The sequence below is a fragment of the Phasianus colchicus genome, chromosome 8, assembly GCF_987193195.1.
Source record: "Phasianus colchicus chromosome 8, bPhaCol1.hap1.1, whole genome shotgun sequence".
NCBI classification, from domain to species: Eukaryota; Metazoa; Chordata; class Aves; order Galliformes; family Phasianidae; genus Phasianus; species Phasianus colchicus.
In genome coordinates this window covers 3,881,742-3,901,302 of record NC_143443.1, presented here as the reverse complement: position 1 = coordinate 3,901,302, position 19,561 = coordinate 3,881,742, and the positions used below count along the sequence as shown (strand labels likewise).

At 41.4% G+C, this 19,561-nt stretch overlaps 1 protein-coding gene across 1 annotated transcript in view; it reads right to left on the bottom strand.

Annotated features, from left to right (window-relative positions):
• The window catches only part of RET (ret proto-oncogene), a 79,812-nt gene extending 62,574 nt beyond the window's left edge, over nucleotides 1-17,238 (bottom strand). Inside the window, exon 1 of the mRNA XM_090144740.1 lies at nucleotides 17,005-17,238. Within this exon, the coding sequence (XP_090000866.1) occupies nucleotides 17,005-17,050 (46 nt within the window). The 5' untranslated portion in view covers nucleotides 17,051-17,238. The remainder of the gene's footprint in view (nucleotides 1-17,004) is intronic.
• Between the last annotated feature and the right edge of the window lie 2,323 nt (nucleotides 17,239-19,561).

Genomic DNA, 19,561 nt, shown 5'->3' with positions numbered 1-19,561 from the left:
TCCTTTAAGTTCTTGTTATTTTCCACTGCAGGAAGGAGTCTCCTCATCTACCCTCAGATACCCAAGCACTGTATTTAATTCTGCATGCCTTAAAATCAGGAGAAAGCACTAGATTTTCAGTAAAAGCACATATTTCTGACACATCAGTGTTTTCCCTAAACCACATTTCATATTTTTTTCATTAAGAAATCACAACTGATCGTGATCATGGGGAATATGAACTACAGTGTCTTTGGGCACAGGCACCTGTCCTGCCAGCTTGCTTACCATCTAACTATAAAAGAAACCACAGTTTCTGAAACTCTGTATTTCCTCAATGAACTTACCGTGCTCTATGTGCCAAATGAAAACCTGACAAGGTCTCAAAAGCCAACACAAAAGGTGAGACTGAATTTAATGAGAATTTTGCAGCTGAAATCTACAAAGCTTGATCCTACCCGAAGTGATTTCACTTCTAACACAAGGGAAAAATTCGTAATAGATCTTAAGGTCCCTTTGAACACCCCTGTTTGAAAAAACAGGACCATATTAGCAGTGTTTTAGAAGTCACAAACACTAGTCTAGACATTACAGCTACAGCCTCCTTTTATCTTCTCTGACTCATACATATCTGCATGCACAAGGATGTGTTGTCCACATGGTTTTCTTGGTAATTCGAATATCTCAAAGATCCTGGTCTGAAAATTGCTGTATTTTTTGCTGTATTAAAATCCAGTGAGCTATGTTTACTACTTCTTCAAGTGATTAACTGAAGAATCTGAGGTCTTACTACCTTGGATAAGAAATAAATATCAGTCAGCAAGCTGTAAATCATGAAAGCTGTCACTAAAAAATGCCTGAACCATACAATTCAGAAGGACGTAAGCATATTATCCTGAAAAAGAGGAACATCTTTGCCACAAAAATATTCCTACCACTTGTTTTATTAAAAAGCTATCAACTTTTCAGACCATAGCTTACTTCACAAAAGGTATCCTTCCTTTATTTATCCTAAAGTGGGTGAGATTTTGTAAATGTACCTATTTGGGAACTTAATTTCTATTTATTTATTAAAGAGGGTGATTCAGAAAGATTGGTCCAACCCTCTGAAGGCAGCAGTTTGTCATAATGTTGGGACATAACTTGAACATTTTTGGTGTATGGCTATCTTACTTCCTACCACATTTCTTTAAAGAAAAAAATGTTTGTTAAATGATTATGGGGAACAAAAACACTCTGCAAGTGAAGAGAACTGCTTGACTCTCAAGTAAAGTTTCGAATTTGAAAGTAAAACAAATTAATTCAGTAAAACTTACTTGTACTGTACATTCGTCATAAGATTAATTTTATCAAGCACTCTGTGCATTAGCTTGCAAGAAATAATAAAAAAAAAATAAAATAAAACCAGACTTTTTGGCATATCACACTGTTTTCTGCAAGGCATTTGTTGAACAGTATATCTGTACCGTGATCATTATTTTCATACAATCATTTTCATTATAAATCTGCTTATACCTTTCGTTTTTCTTTATCTGCATCTTCACCAAATCTCTTTTGCATATGGCAGCATAAGAGAAAGACCACCTTAATAAGGCAGCTTGTATTCAGTTTTACAATAACTGTGGAGGGATGGCTTTGAATATTTGCTTTTTTTTTTCTTGACAGAGCAGGTGGAGAGATGTATAGCATGTTAAAATGCACGCTGGCATTCTAACACACCCAAGTTACCACGTTTCCCACTTTTTCACAGTAAAAATGATGCAAAACAATGATTAACAGAATTCTTCATACATGGATGCAGTAGTTTTCTAATAAATCAAACAGCCTGCTGAAGAAAGGTACCTTAAGTTGCATTGTTCCCAGGAAATTAAAAATGATTCATGCTACATGATACATATCAAGAGTTGTGGGTAATTATAATCATTGCCTAGCAAAAGCAATCTACTTCATAATTTTTTATGGCGTTCGTGACTGTCATGTCTAAATGCTGCCTAAGTAAATTACTCCTGTACTCAGAGATTTAAGAGTGGCTGTAAACGAAGAATCTGGACTCTGCACCTACTTTCAAACAGAGCTGCTCAGAACAGGTAACTCTCCTTCAATGTTGCCTTGGACAGTGTTTTGTGAGGTTCTTCTTGTTTCATGCACACGCAGGGACACAACCACTACATCATCTGCCCTCCAGATGACCATCTTAGTACCCCTCATTCGCTCCCTGACAACCTTATATCTTATCCTGTGGTGCCCAAACCCACATCCAGCGCTCAAGGTGAGGCCTCTCAATGCACAGCAGAGCAGGACATCCCTTCCCTTCCCCCGTGGCAGCACTGGGACTGGGGGCATTCCAGAGCACAGCAGGGTTTTGGCTGCCAAAGCATGCCACTAAATCACTTCACGTGCAGTCCATCAGACCCCCCAAATCCTTTTCTGCAGGGCTCTTCTCCAGCTTCTGATCCTCCAGTCTGTATGAGGGTTGTCTCATTCTAGGTCCAGGGTCTGGCACCTTTTCTTATAAAACTTCCAACAGCTAGTTAATGCCCAGCCCCTTCATTTGTCAAGATCTCTCTGTAAGGCTTCCCTGCCCTCCACAGAGTCAACGGCTCCTCCTAATTCAGCATCATCCGCAAACTCACTTAGTATCCATTTGGGTCTTGTATGCAGATATTTTTTTTAGTAAGATCATTGAAGAGAACTGGCCCTAAAATGGAGCCTTGGGGAACCCAGCAGCGGCTGGCCATCCTGATGCAATCCCATTTACTGCATCTTCTCGAGCCCAAACTGTCAGCCAGCTGGTTTTTTTCTGAAGCAAATAACGACAACAGCAACAATCTAGCTGTCAGGCAAAACAACCAGCTTTTGTGTATCAGAACCAACCACGAGTGATGAACAAGGAAGTATAGATGGAACTGTCATATGAAGAGAGCTAGATGCAGCTTCTTTCTCAGTAAAACGTCCCCTCCGAAAGATCTTCTGTGGCTTACTGGTACGTGACATTTTCCTTTTTCTTTTGCTTCAGCTGTCTTTGAAAAGAAAATAAAACAAAAAGCAAACACAGGTGTTTACCTAAGGATCAATTCACCTGCTGCTGTGCTGTTCCACCTGCTCCTGTCACCTCGCTACCCAGCCTCACAGCCCAGATGAGTCATCTTTGCATGAGTACATTTTTCAATGCGTGCATTTTCAGGTGCTCGTCTGTGCAAAAGGAGAAGGAAGGATAAAAAAAAAAACTTCCCTTAATATCACATCACTTGCCTATTTTGCATCCCCCTTTTACCTTTCTTGAAGCACAAAAACACACAGTGGCTGAATCCTTCGGGATTCTGAATGCCAGGCTCATGTGCAATTCACCCCTTTGTAATGAAAGGCATCATAATTCAAGGGCATCTGCATCATCCTTGCCCAGATAACAATTTACTGAGGCAGCGAAAAGGAAAGAGCTTTCAAAGTTTGTTGCAAAATTTCAAATCTGTGTTTGAATGGAGCTGATGGATTTCCAGAAGCAGAGTGGAGTGATCTGCTTTGAATTAGCCATTATCTTTTACATCCTTCCATGTTTCCTGTCATCACAAAAGAAGATGAGTTACCCTTTAACTTACTGTAGAATAATCTCTGACTACCAGCAAAAGGGTAGTTAATGCTACTGGCAAGGATGATTTAGGAGACTGTTTCGAAGCTCAGTTAACTATAAAAACAGAAGTCTAAAACAGCCTCATTCATTCCACATATATTGAGTGCGAGGAAAGCAGAGCTTAATACCACAACTGTTTGGGGGATGTGACAGCATGACAAGAAACGGTGGTTTCTTTTCTCACCACTTTCTCACTAGACAAATGTATCCAGCTTTGCTGACAGAAATAGGCATTAATCAGCAGTTGCTAAAATATGATACTTCAAGTATGACATCAGTGCCCAGAACTGTCCTGGACCAGATCTGGCCAGCCTAAATGTACAAAGAGGAAATCCTTACCTTACAGATTAATCAGACTAATCCTTACTTTACAGATTTCTAATCTAAACAAACCAAGTAACCTAACAGCTGCAGACAGACCAGGCAAACCTTTGGTATTCTGAAGAATGCTCGATTCTAAATTTGAGCATCATCTTAAACCTATTTAAACCTGCTTTGACTTTTTTCTTCCTGAATGGTTTGTTATTCTCCTACACTTAACAGTCCAACGATCTACAGTATGTAAAACTGGTCAGCCACAATTTTATTATGGAATATCATCACCAACAGCAGAGGTTCCCAGCATTTTGTATGACCTCTCCCATAATCCTCACCATTTCTTTTAGAACAACATGCGTGTTTATCATTCATATTTACTTGTAAACAGCACTGAAATAGTTTTTTAAAATGACTTCATGGAGTTTTACTACAGTTGACAGATCTTCTGCTATGTGAGGAATGTATTTCAAGAGCAAGTGAGCAAAATATAACACGTTCTCCCTGGACGTTCAGCTGACATGGGCACAATACAAACACCAGTATCAAGAGAAAGATCCAATCCACAGACAGTAAAACCAAATAGAACTCACACACATTTGGTTGTGTAGCTGACAATAAGTTGACCCTTAATTTTCGAATTTGAAAATGCAAAGTACTTGAAACATATCTGATTCTCCTGCAGCATCTTCAAAATAACAGGAGTGCTAATTTAGTGAAGGAGAATCTTAAAAACATTCCATGAGGTGAATTTAATTTCTAGTAGACTCACCTCAGGCTGAAAACTTCCATTTCATATACTATCATATAACACCTTGTGATTAAAAAAACAACGGAATACAATTGGAATAAGGAGCCATTACACAATTTCTGCAACTTACTCCACTGTTTGGATTGCTGGTGACAATTTGTCTAGGGCTTGAAGAACCTTTTAAATATTCACCTAAGTTTGGTAGCAATTGCGATGGCCATCACTGTCCATTTTTTTGCCATAGAAACAAAATAGATGAATTCTTTACCAAAGAAGCTCCACTAAAATTATCAGCAATGAAAGAGTTTCCAAGATCCGTATTTAACTCACTATTTAAAACTAAATTCCCATTGAGATAAATAGGAAAATCCACCCTTTCACAGCTTTTATTCAAAAGTAATTTGCAAAAACTCTTGAAGTTGGCACCAGATTCAGTTTTGATTTACTGATGTCCGAAAAGTTACTGCAACAGAAGGAACGAATATCAGTCTCAATGTACATGTTCCCCAGAACCAAACACCACGTCTTGAAAACAAAAACTAATCTTTATTATCAATAGCAGCAGTTTCATCTCAAGTATTTTAACATCTGCAGGCCAACTGAAGTCTAGAGAAGTCTATCTTCGTTAATTGATGCTAGAAAAGACTCTGACCTCATTAAACTATTGTGAACTACTGTATGAAAATTCTGCCCGTTCAGCTTTTTACAGTACTTTGTGCATTGACAGTTTCCTGATTTCATTTTAACAGAAACCTGTTTTCTCAGTTAAATAGATCTGATATCAACAACAGAAGAGTATCAAACATTTTAACATTAACTCTGTTGGAATTTCTTCACTTATATGCAGAAGTGTAGTTGTAAATCCTGAAATCATTCTGTTTATTTATTTTTTAGTAGTATTTTCCATTTATTCAGCCACTGATAACTTTTTTTCCCTTCTAAACCACGACGGCATTTGGGATGTATATCTAAACTACATATAAACTTCTAACAAATAATACTTACAGGCACAAAAAACTTCAGAGTTGTTAGTGGTTTAACTATCTGTTCAATGATAAATGGATGCATCTGTATCCATTAGCTACTGATGGCTAAGGAAAGTCATAACTAAAGTTGCCAAAGGGATAAGTCTGTCATGAGAAGGAAAAGATGAGACATTGTGACTGCCAATCAAACCCGTGAGAATAATGCTCCTTCCTATCTTAGTTAGTGAAAAAGTGTTAAAGCTAAAGGTTTATCATTCTATTGCAAGAGGAGCTCACGCAGCATTTAAAAGCTGGATGTGAGGGAAAACAAATAAAAGAACAAAAAGTCCAACCAACATCTTCCCAGATAAAAATCACACATCTAAAAGTCAAAGATGCTGTGCCTTTTTATCAGAACGTTTGGAAGGATAATCACATTGTCCAGTGCAATTTCACTTTCAATAGCAGTTCCACACATCTGTGGGATTCTGTCCAAATGCAAGAAAAGTTGACAAGGTAAGTTTTCTGCTTTAAATGAAGACAAACTAGGATTCAATTCAGTCCTTGGAAAGGAAGAATAATAGGCTATTTCTTCTTCATAGTGACTTCCTGCCTCTATCCTGTGTTTAGAATAGGATACAACACACTGTTTTGCCGTGCTGGCACAGAGAGGGTAAATGAAAATCTCCTCAGAATGGGATTATAGGATTATAGGATTGTACCATTTTTCCCCATGGTTTTATTATGTAAAACACCGTATCAGTGCCTTCCACGAGACCAGCACTGCCAACCAACAGCTGCTAAGTAGCTCATGCCCCAAACTCCATTTTAAATTACACACATTTAAACAACTTAATTTGAAAATTCTGATGACTGGATTGCTGCAATGACAGATACTAACTGAAATGAAAGATACATAACCAACAGCAAAAGAAATACAACGTGCAGTTATTCAAAGATTAAAATCTGGCAAGGATTTTACCTGTACTGATAAAAAGGAAAACTGCAGAAGAATTCTCAGAAGTCAAAGACAAATAAATAGTCCTGGAAATTGCAAATTAGGAATTAGGAAGGAAAATATTGATGGTGGAGTTAAAATCTAAGCAGTGATTTTGCACAGTTGTGCAATCCTTACGTTCTCCTTTACTCATACAAACTGCCTACCAAACCATAAATCCCGTTTAACTCGTAAGAAAACAGATGCTCAAATCCCATGCCTATTGCAACAGGTTTTACCCTTGCAAAGCATTTCTCTTGCAGAAGAAAAAAAGCTCTGCCTCTGTTTTTTTGGGTGACAAGGTCATGTGTATGCAGAATTTTTTCAAGGCCCTAACTGGAAATGCTCAGTGCCAGTGTGCAGTCCTCCACTCGCTGCCTGGGACTGGAGAATGCTGAACATGGTGTTATAATTTGATTTTTAAGAAGACAAAGACCACTACATATCAATTATATCCCCAGGGATATTCTTGAAGATCCTGGAAACCAGAAACTCCAGAAGCTCAGCTCGACATCAAAGTCATCTAAGCTCCTGTCTATTCAGCTGTTGGTGATTAACAATATTAAATATTTCAATATTGACTCTCCAGTTGCACCATAGACAGACTCAAGTTATCACAATCTCTTCAAGAGCCCTGATTGATCAAACAACAGGCATTAATTAACTTCATATATAAAAAGACTGTAACTGTCCTCTTTCTTACATCCTAAGCATAAAACCATAACGAGTCAGAACTTTCATTCAGAGGTTATCTAACCCACCCAAGCTAAGTCAAATATACACAGCTGACCCCAATGGATTGCTGTCTGTCTTGTTCTTAAGATGCTCCCAGTGACAGAAATTAGGCAGTGATAGCAGCCTTTGGGAATAAATATTGCTATCTTTTAGCAAAATTCTTATTTCCTGAATTTCTTGGGTTTTTTTTAGTTTTTCTTTTATTTATTTTTTTGCATTCAAAGCAGCATGAAAGCCAAAATGTAGCCAAAATTCAAAAACTGGATACTGCCAGTCATCATCAGATAATTATATCACTGTTCTAGATGGAGTTTTAGTGCAACCTAACTGGTAATTCTTACATTACCATTAACATCAGCAAGGATTAGTAGGGGAAGGAAAATAATTACATCTCATTGCAATTTTTAGCAATGGAATATGTTATAAAATAAGAAAAAGTCCCTGTTACCAGGGGGCAGGGAAGGGGCAGGGAAGGGGCAGGGAAGGGGCAGGGAAGGGGCAGGGAAGGGGCAGGGAAGGGGCAGGGAAGGGGCAGGGAAGGGGCAGGGAAGGGGCAGGGAAGGGGCAGGGAAGGGGCAAATTCTTCAATACAAGAAGAAGAAGAAAAGATGTCTTAGTTTTGTTGTTGTTTTAAGAGGTTTTAACAGTGATCTACTGCATCCCCTTAAGATCATCCTACTTGTTGAATTGGCAGAAACCAAGTTTTAAATGATTTTTTTTTTTAAGGTAATTTCTTCAATATAAAAGAATCTGGAAAATGTAATAATATAAACACTTCTACTATCCAAAAAAGCCCTGAGCAAAGCATTTTAGGACAATTCCTCTGCTGTTCACTAAGGCAAAAGTTTAGCAAAGCAATAAAACTGTTTATATTGCTTTCTCATTCAGAGCGTGTCAGCATTGCTAAATTGAAACGTGCTATAAAATTTATATTAGAGCTATATTGTTCCCCCTCATCACTTTAAAAATCTCTGTTTAAAGCCAAAATTTAAACACTTCTAATGCTTTTTTTTTCTTAATTGGGATGAATCATTGTACAGAAATCATCGCCCTCGGTCCTTTATATTTCAACATCCACAGACTCAACTGGAGAAAGCCTTTACCCTGAATTGCTCAAAAGCAGCAAAAGGAAATCTCAACGTCTATTTGTTTTTGTATTTCTTTCCAAAGATAATGCATCCAAACTAGCAGGATTCTTTGTATGCTATGCAACAAAGGAAGTTGGGGAGGTTACACTGAATTATAGTATATTACTAATACAGCAATAAAACCTCTGTTTTGGATCACGAAAGTTGTTAGGCTAGGCACACACTGAGAGAAGGTAAAAAAGAAAAGTTTGGCACCTAAACGCATTGCTACTTTTTTAAATGTTCGTATCTGTACAATTCAGTTCAGAGCACACAAACCCATTCTAAAATGCTTTGCTCATCTAGGGGAAGCCTAAGAATATGCCCATGTACCTTGCTAAAATTGGTCCTAATACATCAGAGATGCGAGAAGGCTAAGTTAAAGGGCTTTACACAACAAATCCCTAATAGCACAAGGTACCAAAGAAGCACTTTGTGGCTTTCATTAGTAATCAGCATTGAATGCTTCCTCCAAAGTCCTGTCAGATCTTCTCAGACAGCACAGTGCAATTTCACATGACAGAATCACAACAACAGGCAACGTCCTTTACACAAATCTGCACATGCTCCCCCAACTCCCTATTTATTGTTGTTTTGTTGTTCTCTGAACAAGAACAACAAATACTTTTCCAAGTGAAATCAATCACAAGTTTAAACCGTTTCCTGATGGAAGTTTCCGTATGCCCTCCTTCCCCCATTCCTGATATTTAGATTTCACAAACAGCATCCTTCTGTCTTACATCCCTGCAGACCACAAAGCAATGGCAATGTAATTTAGAAATTACAGTATCTGTTTTTATTCTTTGTAAAAGAAAGCTTGATAGCAATGCTAGAGGACATACACGGTTCAAGCCTTCCCCTGCTTTGAGATGGTTGTCATGTATTAATCATTCTGTACTGGGTATTCCCATACAGACATACGTCATTTATTTCACACAAATTCAGCTATTTAAAGCCTGTTATAGCCTGAATTTGTATGAGTCTAGATTTTCTTCATGTTTCATTTGATTTGCGTTAACGTGAATGTTCCCCACTCACTTCTGTGCCAAGCAGCAGAACAGGTAAGCAGCATCTTCCTCCCAAACACACAGCAAGAGTACAGAAAATAGCTGAGCTACTTTCAACCTCACAGGTAACTTTTGAAGAACACAACGATGAAGGATAGGGATGATAATGTACAGAATCAAGTCCTTTCTAACCTGCATTTTGTAAACCACCCATACTCTTAGAATCATAGAATGGCCTGGGTTGAAAAGGACCACAGTGATCATTCAGTTTCAAACCCCTTGCTACGTGCAGGGTCGCCAACCAGTAGACCCAACCACTCCTACAACCTCATTTCTCTTTGCACAGAAATACTTCTCAGTTCTCACTTTTAGATAATAGCCTATGGAAGACCACCTTACCACCTTACAACAGCAACAATTTTTTTAAAAAATACCAAAACCAATCAGTATAGAGGTGTCAAAGTCAAAGAGAAGTGCTCTACAACATTCTTGTCAGCCACCAAATTCTAGGCTCTTCATATAGAGGTGGCACCTGCAATTATGCACATACTCTTCAGAAAAACAAAGAAGATTCTTTGTGTCTCTAAGATGCTGAAATGTAAGTCACGTATCCAAAACAGCTTTAGGACAGCACTGACAGGACTAATGGATGCCCTGCTCTTGTTTAGTGGGAAAACTAGTCTTCAGGGGGCTCCGGAGCTATTTGTAATTCTGGACTGCTGATGTCAATATGAGTTCTGCCATTTTGCACGTAAAGAGAACAGATAATCAAATTGCCTTTAGAGAAAAACTTAGTGTCTCTGAATTAGGAGAAAAAGTAGGTTTAATCCTATTATCTAAGAGCGAAATTTGTCTCACTAAGAAGAAAGTCATAATGGACACTAAAAAAACACCCATTACAGCAACACAAGCAACTCTGCCATGTCAGTTAAATATAATGTTTAATTAGTTTTCTAAATGCATATACTGAAAAGCCATTAGACAACCATAAGAAATAATACATCCATTTTCTTTTTACAATCACCTGATTTAGTTAGCCAGATTCCTAAAGCAATTCAGTCATACTACGGTTTTGGCACTGTTATCCCAGTAAAGCTTTTAATTCCCTTTTTTGATTGCAGTCGCTACCATTTTCCTTTACGCTTTGAAGCACCGACGATCGTTTCCAGTTCAGCTGATTAACCTCTTTTTGGCTAAAATCAAGTGTCTGATCATTACTTATTCCAGAAATCTCATGCTATCCATCTATTTTTTGAAGTGTTCTTTAAGAACCAGCTTTGAGTTCTCCATATGTGAAGCGAAAAGGCAACACATCCGAAGAAGATGGCTGCAGTTATCTTTTAATGATGCTTTTACAACGTCTGAGCTCAAAAAGAAGCAACGTCCCTCTGGCTGTTCACACCTCAGTTCACTTACTATTTTACCTTCTATTAACAAAAGTTTCCTACAGCTACTCCGGTACTGTTTTTCCCTACTGTATGTGCCATCACTCCAGTTTTCTTTCAAGTATTCCAGTGTATTTCCTCCACTCTGTGCCAGGACCATTATGTCATGAGGTTACGTTACACATGACCAACTGTACATACCATGTGCAGAAAAGGTTCTTAGTGATGGTGGCATTCCACAAACGAGTAAAACTAAGAGAGTGAGACAGAGAACAAATCTGTATCACAGCTGTTAACTGAACTTGAGCTCTGATCTAAGCAAGCTAAAATGCAAGCCTCAGATCTACCCTACTCCTATGTTAATTGCTTTATTTATCCTAGCATCGCTTCAGTTGTTTACTTTCCCAAAATATAATAGGGAGTTTTAAATAACAAAGTTCATCTGGAAAATAAACAAGTCCAAAGCCTTTTTTGAATGATGTGGTGAATTTTAATGCTCTCCTGCCAAAACCAAGTATGAAGCAGGAACTAAGAGCAGCTCTTGACTGCACTGTGGGCATAGCAATGCTGAAGCAACCTGCTTTCAGCACACACCTTAGTTCACTTCAGGGAATCACTATCTAGGTTAGTTTTGCAGCATTACAAATACAAGTGTACGGACCCAATAAGCAGCGTTGGGCTATTTGTTACATTTCAAAAACGTGAGACAATTCCAGTCAATCATCAGCAGGTAACAACACTCATTTCAGCCAGAAGACTTAAGGGTGCCAATGCACAAACAGGGCAGACCTGCTCTTGTCGGCGGACAGACTGAGCCTTCACATAAAAGAGCTCAGTGGAAAACACCGAGCTCCCATGAGATGGATTTTTCCCAAACCACGGCACATTGCTCTTTGCCAGTTCACATGGTGAAGGAGACAGCAGCCCAGGAGGAGTGGGAACGATGAATTCCTTCGAATTGATTTCTTTCATCTGTCAGTATAAACCCTTTAAATACGCTTTATGCATCAAACCGTAAAGTTGACGGGTGAGGTACAGGGCAGAGAGCTACTAACCATTTGGTTTCCCCAAAATGAGTTACTTCCATTCCAGTAGTACTGAAAGGACCAGAATTTGTGCTTGCCTTCAAACCAGCCAAAGCAACGGTGCCAGGAATGCAAGTACATCAACAAATAAATAAATCCTCTCCCTCCTGCCAGGGCCCAAAAGCAGGGGAAAGAGGAGGAAACAGAGAGTGAACAAAATACATGTTTTCTCACCAGTCCTGTCTGCTGTTTCAGAAAAAGAAGAAAGAAAAAAAAAAAAAATTAGCAGACTGTAATACAACACAGATGGAAAGCAGAATGTTGGCATACTACTGAATGTACATCTAGTATTCAGGTGCTGAAGCAGCACTGTCATACAAGCTGACTGCATATGGTAATACTACAAGAAATCTTCTCTGTTAATCAAAGCTTAATGAACGTAGGTTTTAGCATTACAATTCTAGCCTGCTATAGTCTTCATATCAATTTCCTTTATGCTGTCTTTATGTTAGTAACAAAACCCACGAATGAAGCAAAAGACCAAGACTGAAACAGAATGACTAGCACAACTGATCAAGCTGATGTTGAACGTTGCCCTACAACACACAGCGAGAAGAAAGGCAAAGGCAGGCGATTGAGGAAAGGAGGCGCAGCAAAAATAGCAATGGGAGGTAGGGAAATAAATGCAACACCAAGTCCTATTGTCATGATTTTAACACACATTCCCCACAAGAAACAAACAACCCAAAACATTGCTATTTCTATCCTCACTAATGACAGGTGATAGGACAAGGGGAAACGGCCTCAAATTGCACCAGGTATAGGTTGGATATCAGGAAACACTTTACAGAAAGGTTTGTTAAGCACTGGAATAGGCTCCCCAGGGAGGTGGTTGAGTCACCATCCCTGGATGTGTTTAAAAACCATTTGGATGTGGTGCTCAGGGACATGATGTATGGGTAAATGTTAGGGTAGTATGGTTGGGTTGTGGTTGGACTTGATGATCTTGAAGGTCTTCTCCAACCTGAGCGATTCAATTCTATGATTTATGAGATGGAAAAGGCAGCAGGTTATGGACTTGAGTGAGAAAAGGAAGGTGAAGGACCTGGGCATAGCAATATATTGAGTGGAGAGATTCAGCCTAAAGGGAGCTCAGGTTTGCCAGAGCGCTGGGACTAAGCAGCCATCAGCTCTGTGCAAGCAAAGCAGCAGTATCACTGCTGTATGGGCACCTGTGGCCCATGAGGGGAAGCACTGGCACCAGCAGCCCACTCTTACCTATATGGCTGTGCAAGAGCTCAATCTGGGGACAGACAAAAATAATAAGGAAGGAAAGAAGCACTCTCCTCTCAGCGCTGTTTAAAGAGAATAGCAAGGTTTCCTTCTAACTCCTATGCCCTCTCCAAACAAGACAATTAAGATCTAACAAAGTTCCTCTTGCTTTTCTCCTCAGATAGAACCACAGAATCATAGAATCGCTCAGAATACACCTTAAAGATCATCAAGTCCAACTGCAACCTAACCACACCACCCTAACAACCCTCAAATTGACTCCTTTCCATATTTCCCTACGGACAGGAATGTAATCTAAAGAAAATATAATTAATATCACGTACTGTGCGACCAGATCACAGTCAAAATAACAACCATGCAAACAAATGCACGTCTGTCTTTAGCCTGGCCATCAACTCAGTGGCCTGTGCTCCACTACGTGGTCTGATTAGCACTGCTTTGGTCTGAACAGAGGTGCAGGGCTGTTCACATCGGTGTTTTTTTCCTAGGGAAAGCATCCTTTTTCTATCATGAAACACAAATATTACACAAAATATCTAGAGTTGGAAGAGAAGAATGTCAATATTTGCACAGTTGGCTTCTAAAGCCTGTCCTTGATCTGAACACATGAGTTGAGCCAGGACTTGTAGTAAATCGTAACCAGTCAAAATAAAACATTAACAGTAACCCTAGCAGCATGGAGCTGCACTGTAAGAGTTGATTCCACACTGTGCTTAAATGAATACCAGAACAAATACATTCATCAGTAGTTCCGTGCCACAGTCAATAAAACTTTTCAATAGCCTATATTCAAGAGCACTATTGTTCAAGAAGCATCTCTGTTATTTCCATGTAGAAACATGTTTCTGTTTCAAACTAAAAAAAAAAAAAAAAACACATAAGCATATGTAATGCTTACAAATCCTATTTACTGAAGACAGAGCACCTCCCAGAAAATATTTCCTTTAATAACAAAAAATTACTTTCCAGATGATACAATTCTATGTCTTTCCCACAGGCCACTTCTGAAAAATCCATTTGCTTACTCTGTAATGCAAATCTGCATTTCTTTTAATTGATAACGCTGAAACAACAGAAGTCTTAACTTGAGAAGAGACATTCATTTTATTTCCCCTATTTCTTGGCTGCCTCACTTTATTATCAGTGCCTGCAGGAGACTCCCACATGGCTTCTGGTGAAGGAGCAGCAAGGCTGCATCCTTTCTGCCTCGAAACAAATGGACTTTTTGGTCTGCCAAAGAACCAGATCCCACCCATTCAACCAACAACATGCTCACCAGATTGACTAATCCAGCTCACCTGTTAAAATACAGTCTTGTCTACACTTGAGAAACCTTTGTGTCATCTATGAGTGTATGTCTTAAGGACCACTTAAAGGTTTTCCAAAATGTGACAGGTTAGATAAACCAAAGATGTACCAAGGGAGGCTGAGTGCGTGAGCATCACCATATACTGAGTGGGAATCCTCACCTATGTGTCCAACCCACTACTTCTATGGTTTTATTGCCCTCTTTTGTTTTTAATGTGGGAATAAAACATATTAAAAAATAGAAGCTTTGCTACTTACACAAATTGACTACATCATATATTTTATATGCAGCCCCAAACAACTCTCAGAATCACAGAATGGCCCGGATTGGATGGGACCTCAAGGATCATCCATCTCCAATCCCCCACCTCAGGCAGGGTCACCAAACTCCACAGCTCAGGCAAGCCAGACAGTTGGACACCCATGCACATGTGATGAGGTCTAACACAGCTGAGAGTCATACTTCTTCTCCATGTCCAGAGAGAGTACGACAGCCACAGATATCAGTGCAGACTCTCTGGATTTCCCCCAGGACGGAGCCCACTGAAGTTACACTGATGCACTCCTCATCCCGCTGGCATCACACGCAGACTTTGTTTCTAAACTCTTTTTTTTTTTTTTTTTTTTTTTGCTTATTTTGCTAATATTCCCAAGACACAGCAACTCACCCTACTATGGACTCAGCTTTTATTCCATAAATCGGAATTAATATCACACATCCCAACTTAAAACACTCGTTCACCAGCAACAGATACCAAGCCAGTACTGCTAATACAGTAGACTCCTTGAACTAACTATGAATGCCATTATGCTGAAGCGTGATCCTAAACACAGATAATTTTTTCTTTTTCCTGTGTTTTTGGTAAAAATTGAGGAGAATCAGGTATGAAGCTCCACCAGTCAAAGCTGAGAGAGTAAACAAATATTTGTGATTGTGCAAGCATAAGCAAATGGTATTTTAAGAAAATCAACTTGGCAGCCTATCCAACTCAAATTAACTCCTCTAATACTCCTCCAAGGTACGGACAAATCCAAGAGTTAACAATTTGTGGTTATATTTAACAACAACAGGTTTCTGGCTGAACCAATATCCATCTGCTTAGTTCTGACACTGAAAGAACAGATTAGTTATCTGTTCTCTGGTACAGAGAAGACACATAGACAGCTCCCCTCCCCATCCATAGTTTACTACACGTAAAATCAAACAGCAATCCAATTAAAGGGATACACTGAAGAAATAAAGGAAAAGATGACATAGGAGAAAGCAGCTCGGAAGGGAAGTCTGAGCATCTGTTAGGTTCAGTACATACAGTGTTATGGGGCACCACAGCAGAAACAGGAATAAATTCATCCGTCCAGCTTACAGTGAAATCACTACAAGTCTTTTCCAAGCAAATGCATGTGTGCTATTCTGATTAAAGAAACCAAACCCCTCAGACTGAAGATCTGAGGTAAACTAGATTTCTCTTAATTCCGCCACAAACATTAAAGAAAATGGATTTGCCATAAATACAAAAGTAAAGCAGTATGATAGATGACCCAAGAGCAATCCAAGTCTGGCTGATTCTTCCTGACAGTGAAATGACTGGGAACACAAGCCACTCTATTTACTTATTTATTTTTAATGAGTATTTAGACTTCGCATTTTCTACCCATTTTATTTGCAGGCAACCCAGGTTTGAATGCCAGTGAGTATTTACAAAGATCAGAAGGCCGTAAGAATAATGGAACAACGAGGAAAAAGACTAAAGGCAACCTGAAGTATTTCATCACAGTGAAAAAAAAAACAAAAAAAAAGATAACAGAGGATCTGCAATCAATCTTTGACTCATAAAAGCAGTGTAAGCTGTTGGGAACTACTATAATTAATTAGAAATAGCGAGAAGGAGCACATCATTGCACATTTTAGAAAATCACAAGTACACAAATCTTATTGCACCTGACTGCTGGTCTCATTCACACTTTCTCTTTTCAGAAGCACATCTGTGGTGTGCAGGGCTGCACTGCATTCTCTGTAGCAAACAACTTGGATTTACGTATGTAAACATCAGAAATGCGTCGGCAAACATCGCCATATGGAGGAAACAGGGATATAATGCATTTTCTGTTTGCTTTAGAAAGTTCACATCTGTGGGCAGCATCATCTAAGTTACAAGCCAATAACTTTTCATCTTCTGGTCATTGTCACTTATCAATCCAAACCCAATTTCATCTGACGGTGCATAAAGCTCCGGGAGAAGGGCATCAGAGAAGGAATCATCTCTGAAAAACTTACACGGGAACATACTTGAATATTCTTCCCTTTCACATCATAAATTTAAAGAACAAGGAAACTCACATCTGTTCTAACTTAGCGATCGCTCTTAAAAAGCAAAGAAAAAGCGGTAGGTTTACTCCTATCTCGTTTAGATTCGGGGAAAGGTTTCCGGAGCCGGCCCGAACAGCCGGTGGCACCGCTCCCGAGGGCGGGCATCCCGCCCGGTACTCACCGCCGCACAGCAGCAGGAGGCCGGCCGCCCCCCGCACCGAGCGCATCTTCCTTGGCCACCGGCGCTCCGGGCAGCAGCGGGCTCTCAAGCGGGCCGGCCCATACCCGAGGCGGGACGAGCCGAGCCGGGATGCGGACCGGGATGCGGACCGGGATGCCGCGAGGCGGCTCCTTCCCGACCCGAGCCCGGAGACAGGAGAAAGCTCCCCGTCCCCTCAGCGGCGCGCCGGGGCTCTGCAAGGAGAAGCCGAAGTGAGAGGCGAAGCCCCGCCGCGCCGCGCCGCACCACGCCCGCCGCCGAACCCCCCGCGCTGCCCGGCCCGGCACCGCCCGGCCCCCGGCCCCTCCTCCGCTCCCGCGAGGCTGCCGGGCCGCCCCCGCCCCGCCCCGCCCGAGGAGCCCCCGCGGAGGGGACCCCGCCCCGAGCATCCCCGCGGGCGGCGGCGGCGAGGTGCGGGGCGGGACGGGGCCGACGCGACGGAGAGCCGGGCCCGCTTCCCCCGGCCGCCCCCCGGAGGCGGCTGTGAAGGAGGAAGACCCGCGAGCCGCGCAAACACACCAGGTGCGAGACAAAGCGGGGACAGGCGCTGCGGCACCAGGATGGATACGAGTGGCCGCCTCCCCGACCCCCCCCCCCCTCTCCAAACACATTAAACGCCTTGAATAATTAATCCTTGGGAGAAGAGGCAATTTTTGCTTGCTGTTAGGAGGATGCTGAGCGAGATGAGCTCCACCTGGCAGGCAACCAAAGTAAGCCGGAATGCAAGCATCCCGCTTAGCGGCCAAACGCCGCTTTTTAAACCTCAAGCGGGAAGAAAAAAAAAAATGCATATATATCAAAGCAAGGCAAAACAAAACCACCGTTCGACAACAGGTCGGCTTGCTGAGAAACGCTGCCGGAAAGCCGCTGCTCGCCAACGCCGGGCGGAGCGCTCGGTGCGCCGCGCTTGGACACCGCACAGCGCCGGGACGGGCGGACGCGGCTCCTGCCTGCCCGCAGGGCCCCGCCGCGAGCAGCTCTCAAAGCCCCTTGGTTAAAGCCGGCCCCACGCATCACCTCTCCGCCCCGGGCGCTCCAACCTGCTGGGAAGATGTTTTCTTCGCTCCCGCCCCAAGCTGATGCCTCGCCACGTCCGCGCTGCTGGGAGATCCGGACGGCGGCATTCAGGCAGCGAGCGGCAGCTACCGCTCTGCTCGTTTCCAGCCCTCACACTTTGAAACGCCCTAGAACGAGTAAAGAGACGCACGCGGCGAATGACACTCAGCGTAAACTGTAGTTTCACCCGGCAAGAACTGCTCTAGATTAACTACAAATCAAATGGGAAATTCTTCCTAGCCTAGTTAAGACTTCAGTTAAAATGCACAACACTCCAACAAGCAAAATGTAAGAAACTGCCCTATAGAACTGTTAAAGAAAGAAACCTATTTTCACTTTCCCACACCTCCATCAAGCATCCCCGTGTTCCTCTATGGGAAAAGAGTAACTCAAGTGCAAGCACACGGCAGGGAAAGAACGACTTTGAGCTGAGTACCATTGAGTGCCATGCATTCATTGCATTTGGAGCTGCCTGATGGACAGCACGAATGCATCTTCTGCACACTTACACACGTGCAGAAGTGTCTGTGGGGCTTTCACAGCCACCTGATAGGGGAACCCAAGAAGCATTTTTGGGATGTCTCCGTAAGCAGAGGGGAAGGCTATCGCAAAGAAAGCAATGTATAAAACATGAACATTAAATCAATGCTTCGTGGAGAAATGTCTTACGTTTAGTTGAGCTTTATCTTAAATCATATTTAAAAGCTAGCACTGTATACAAATCAATATTGATGCCATCTAAAATACACCACTATCATCTGCACTGATAAATGCCAGTTTCCAGCCAGGACAAAGTGACTTCTTGGAAGAATTTCAAGGACTTCCAATCTCTTCTGGCATCTCAGCAACTGAAGCCAAAGCTGTACTCCTGTGCCAACTTCAGGCTCTGCTCCAGTGCATTAAAACTGGTTTGAGATGCCATCGTGTTCGTCATACAAGGAGCAGAAGTAAGGTCACCGGAATCATTTTTTCATTTGATTTCCAGGCTTTAAGTTAAACAGATTTATACGTTTTCAAGGGTTCGTAGCTTACGCAGAGCACACATGGGAAAAAATTTGCCAACTTGGATGAGAAAGGGATTGGATATTGATGTCTGCAGCATCCCAGCCAGCACGGCCATCGCTCCAGCACTAAGGCAGTCATTGTCCTGGACTGAGCTGTTCTGCTTTATGGTCTTCAATACGCCACAAGCTTTCACCAAGGAAAAGTGACAGTGCATTGAGGAAGTGCAGTTTGGCCAGAAAATACAAAAGAATCAAACTGTAGAGTCTTGTGAAACCACGCAACGGAGGAATTTCTCACCCAAAATTCAAGTACCCATGTATCATATATCATTTCCATGAAATGCTTTCTGGCCAGCCCTGTTTCCACAGCCATAAAAAAACCAACACGGACTGTGAAGCATCTGTCCTTGAGTTTAGTAGAGGAGCACAATGCCAACACCTCTTCCAGCAGTGAGCTT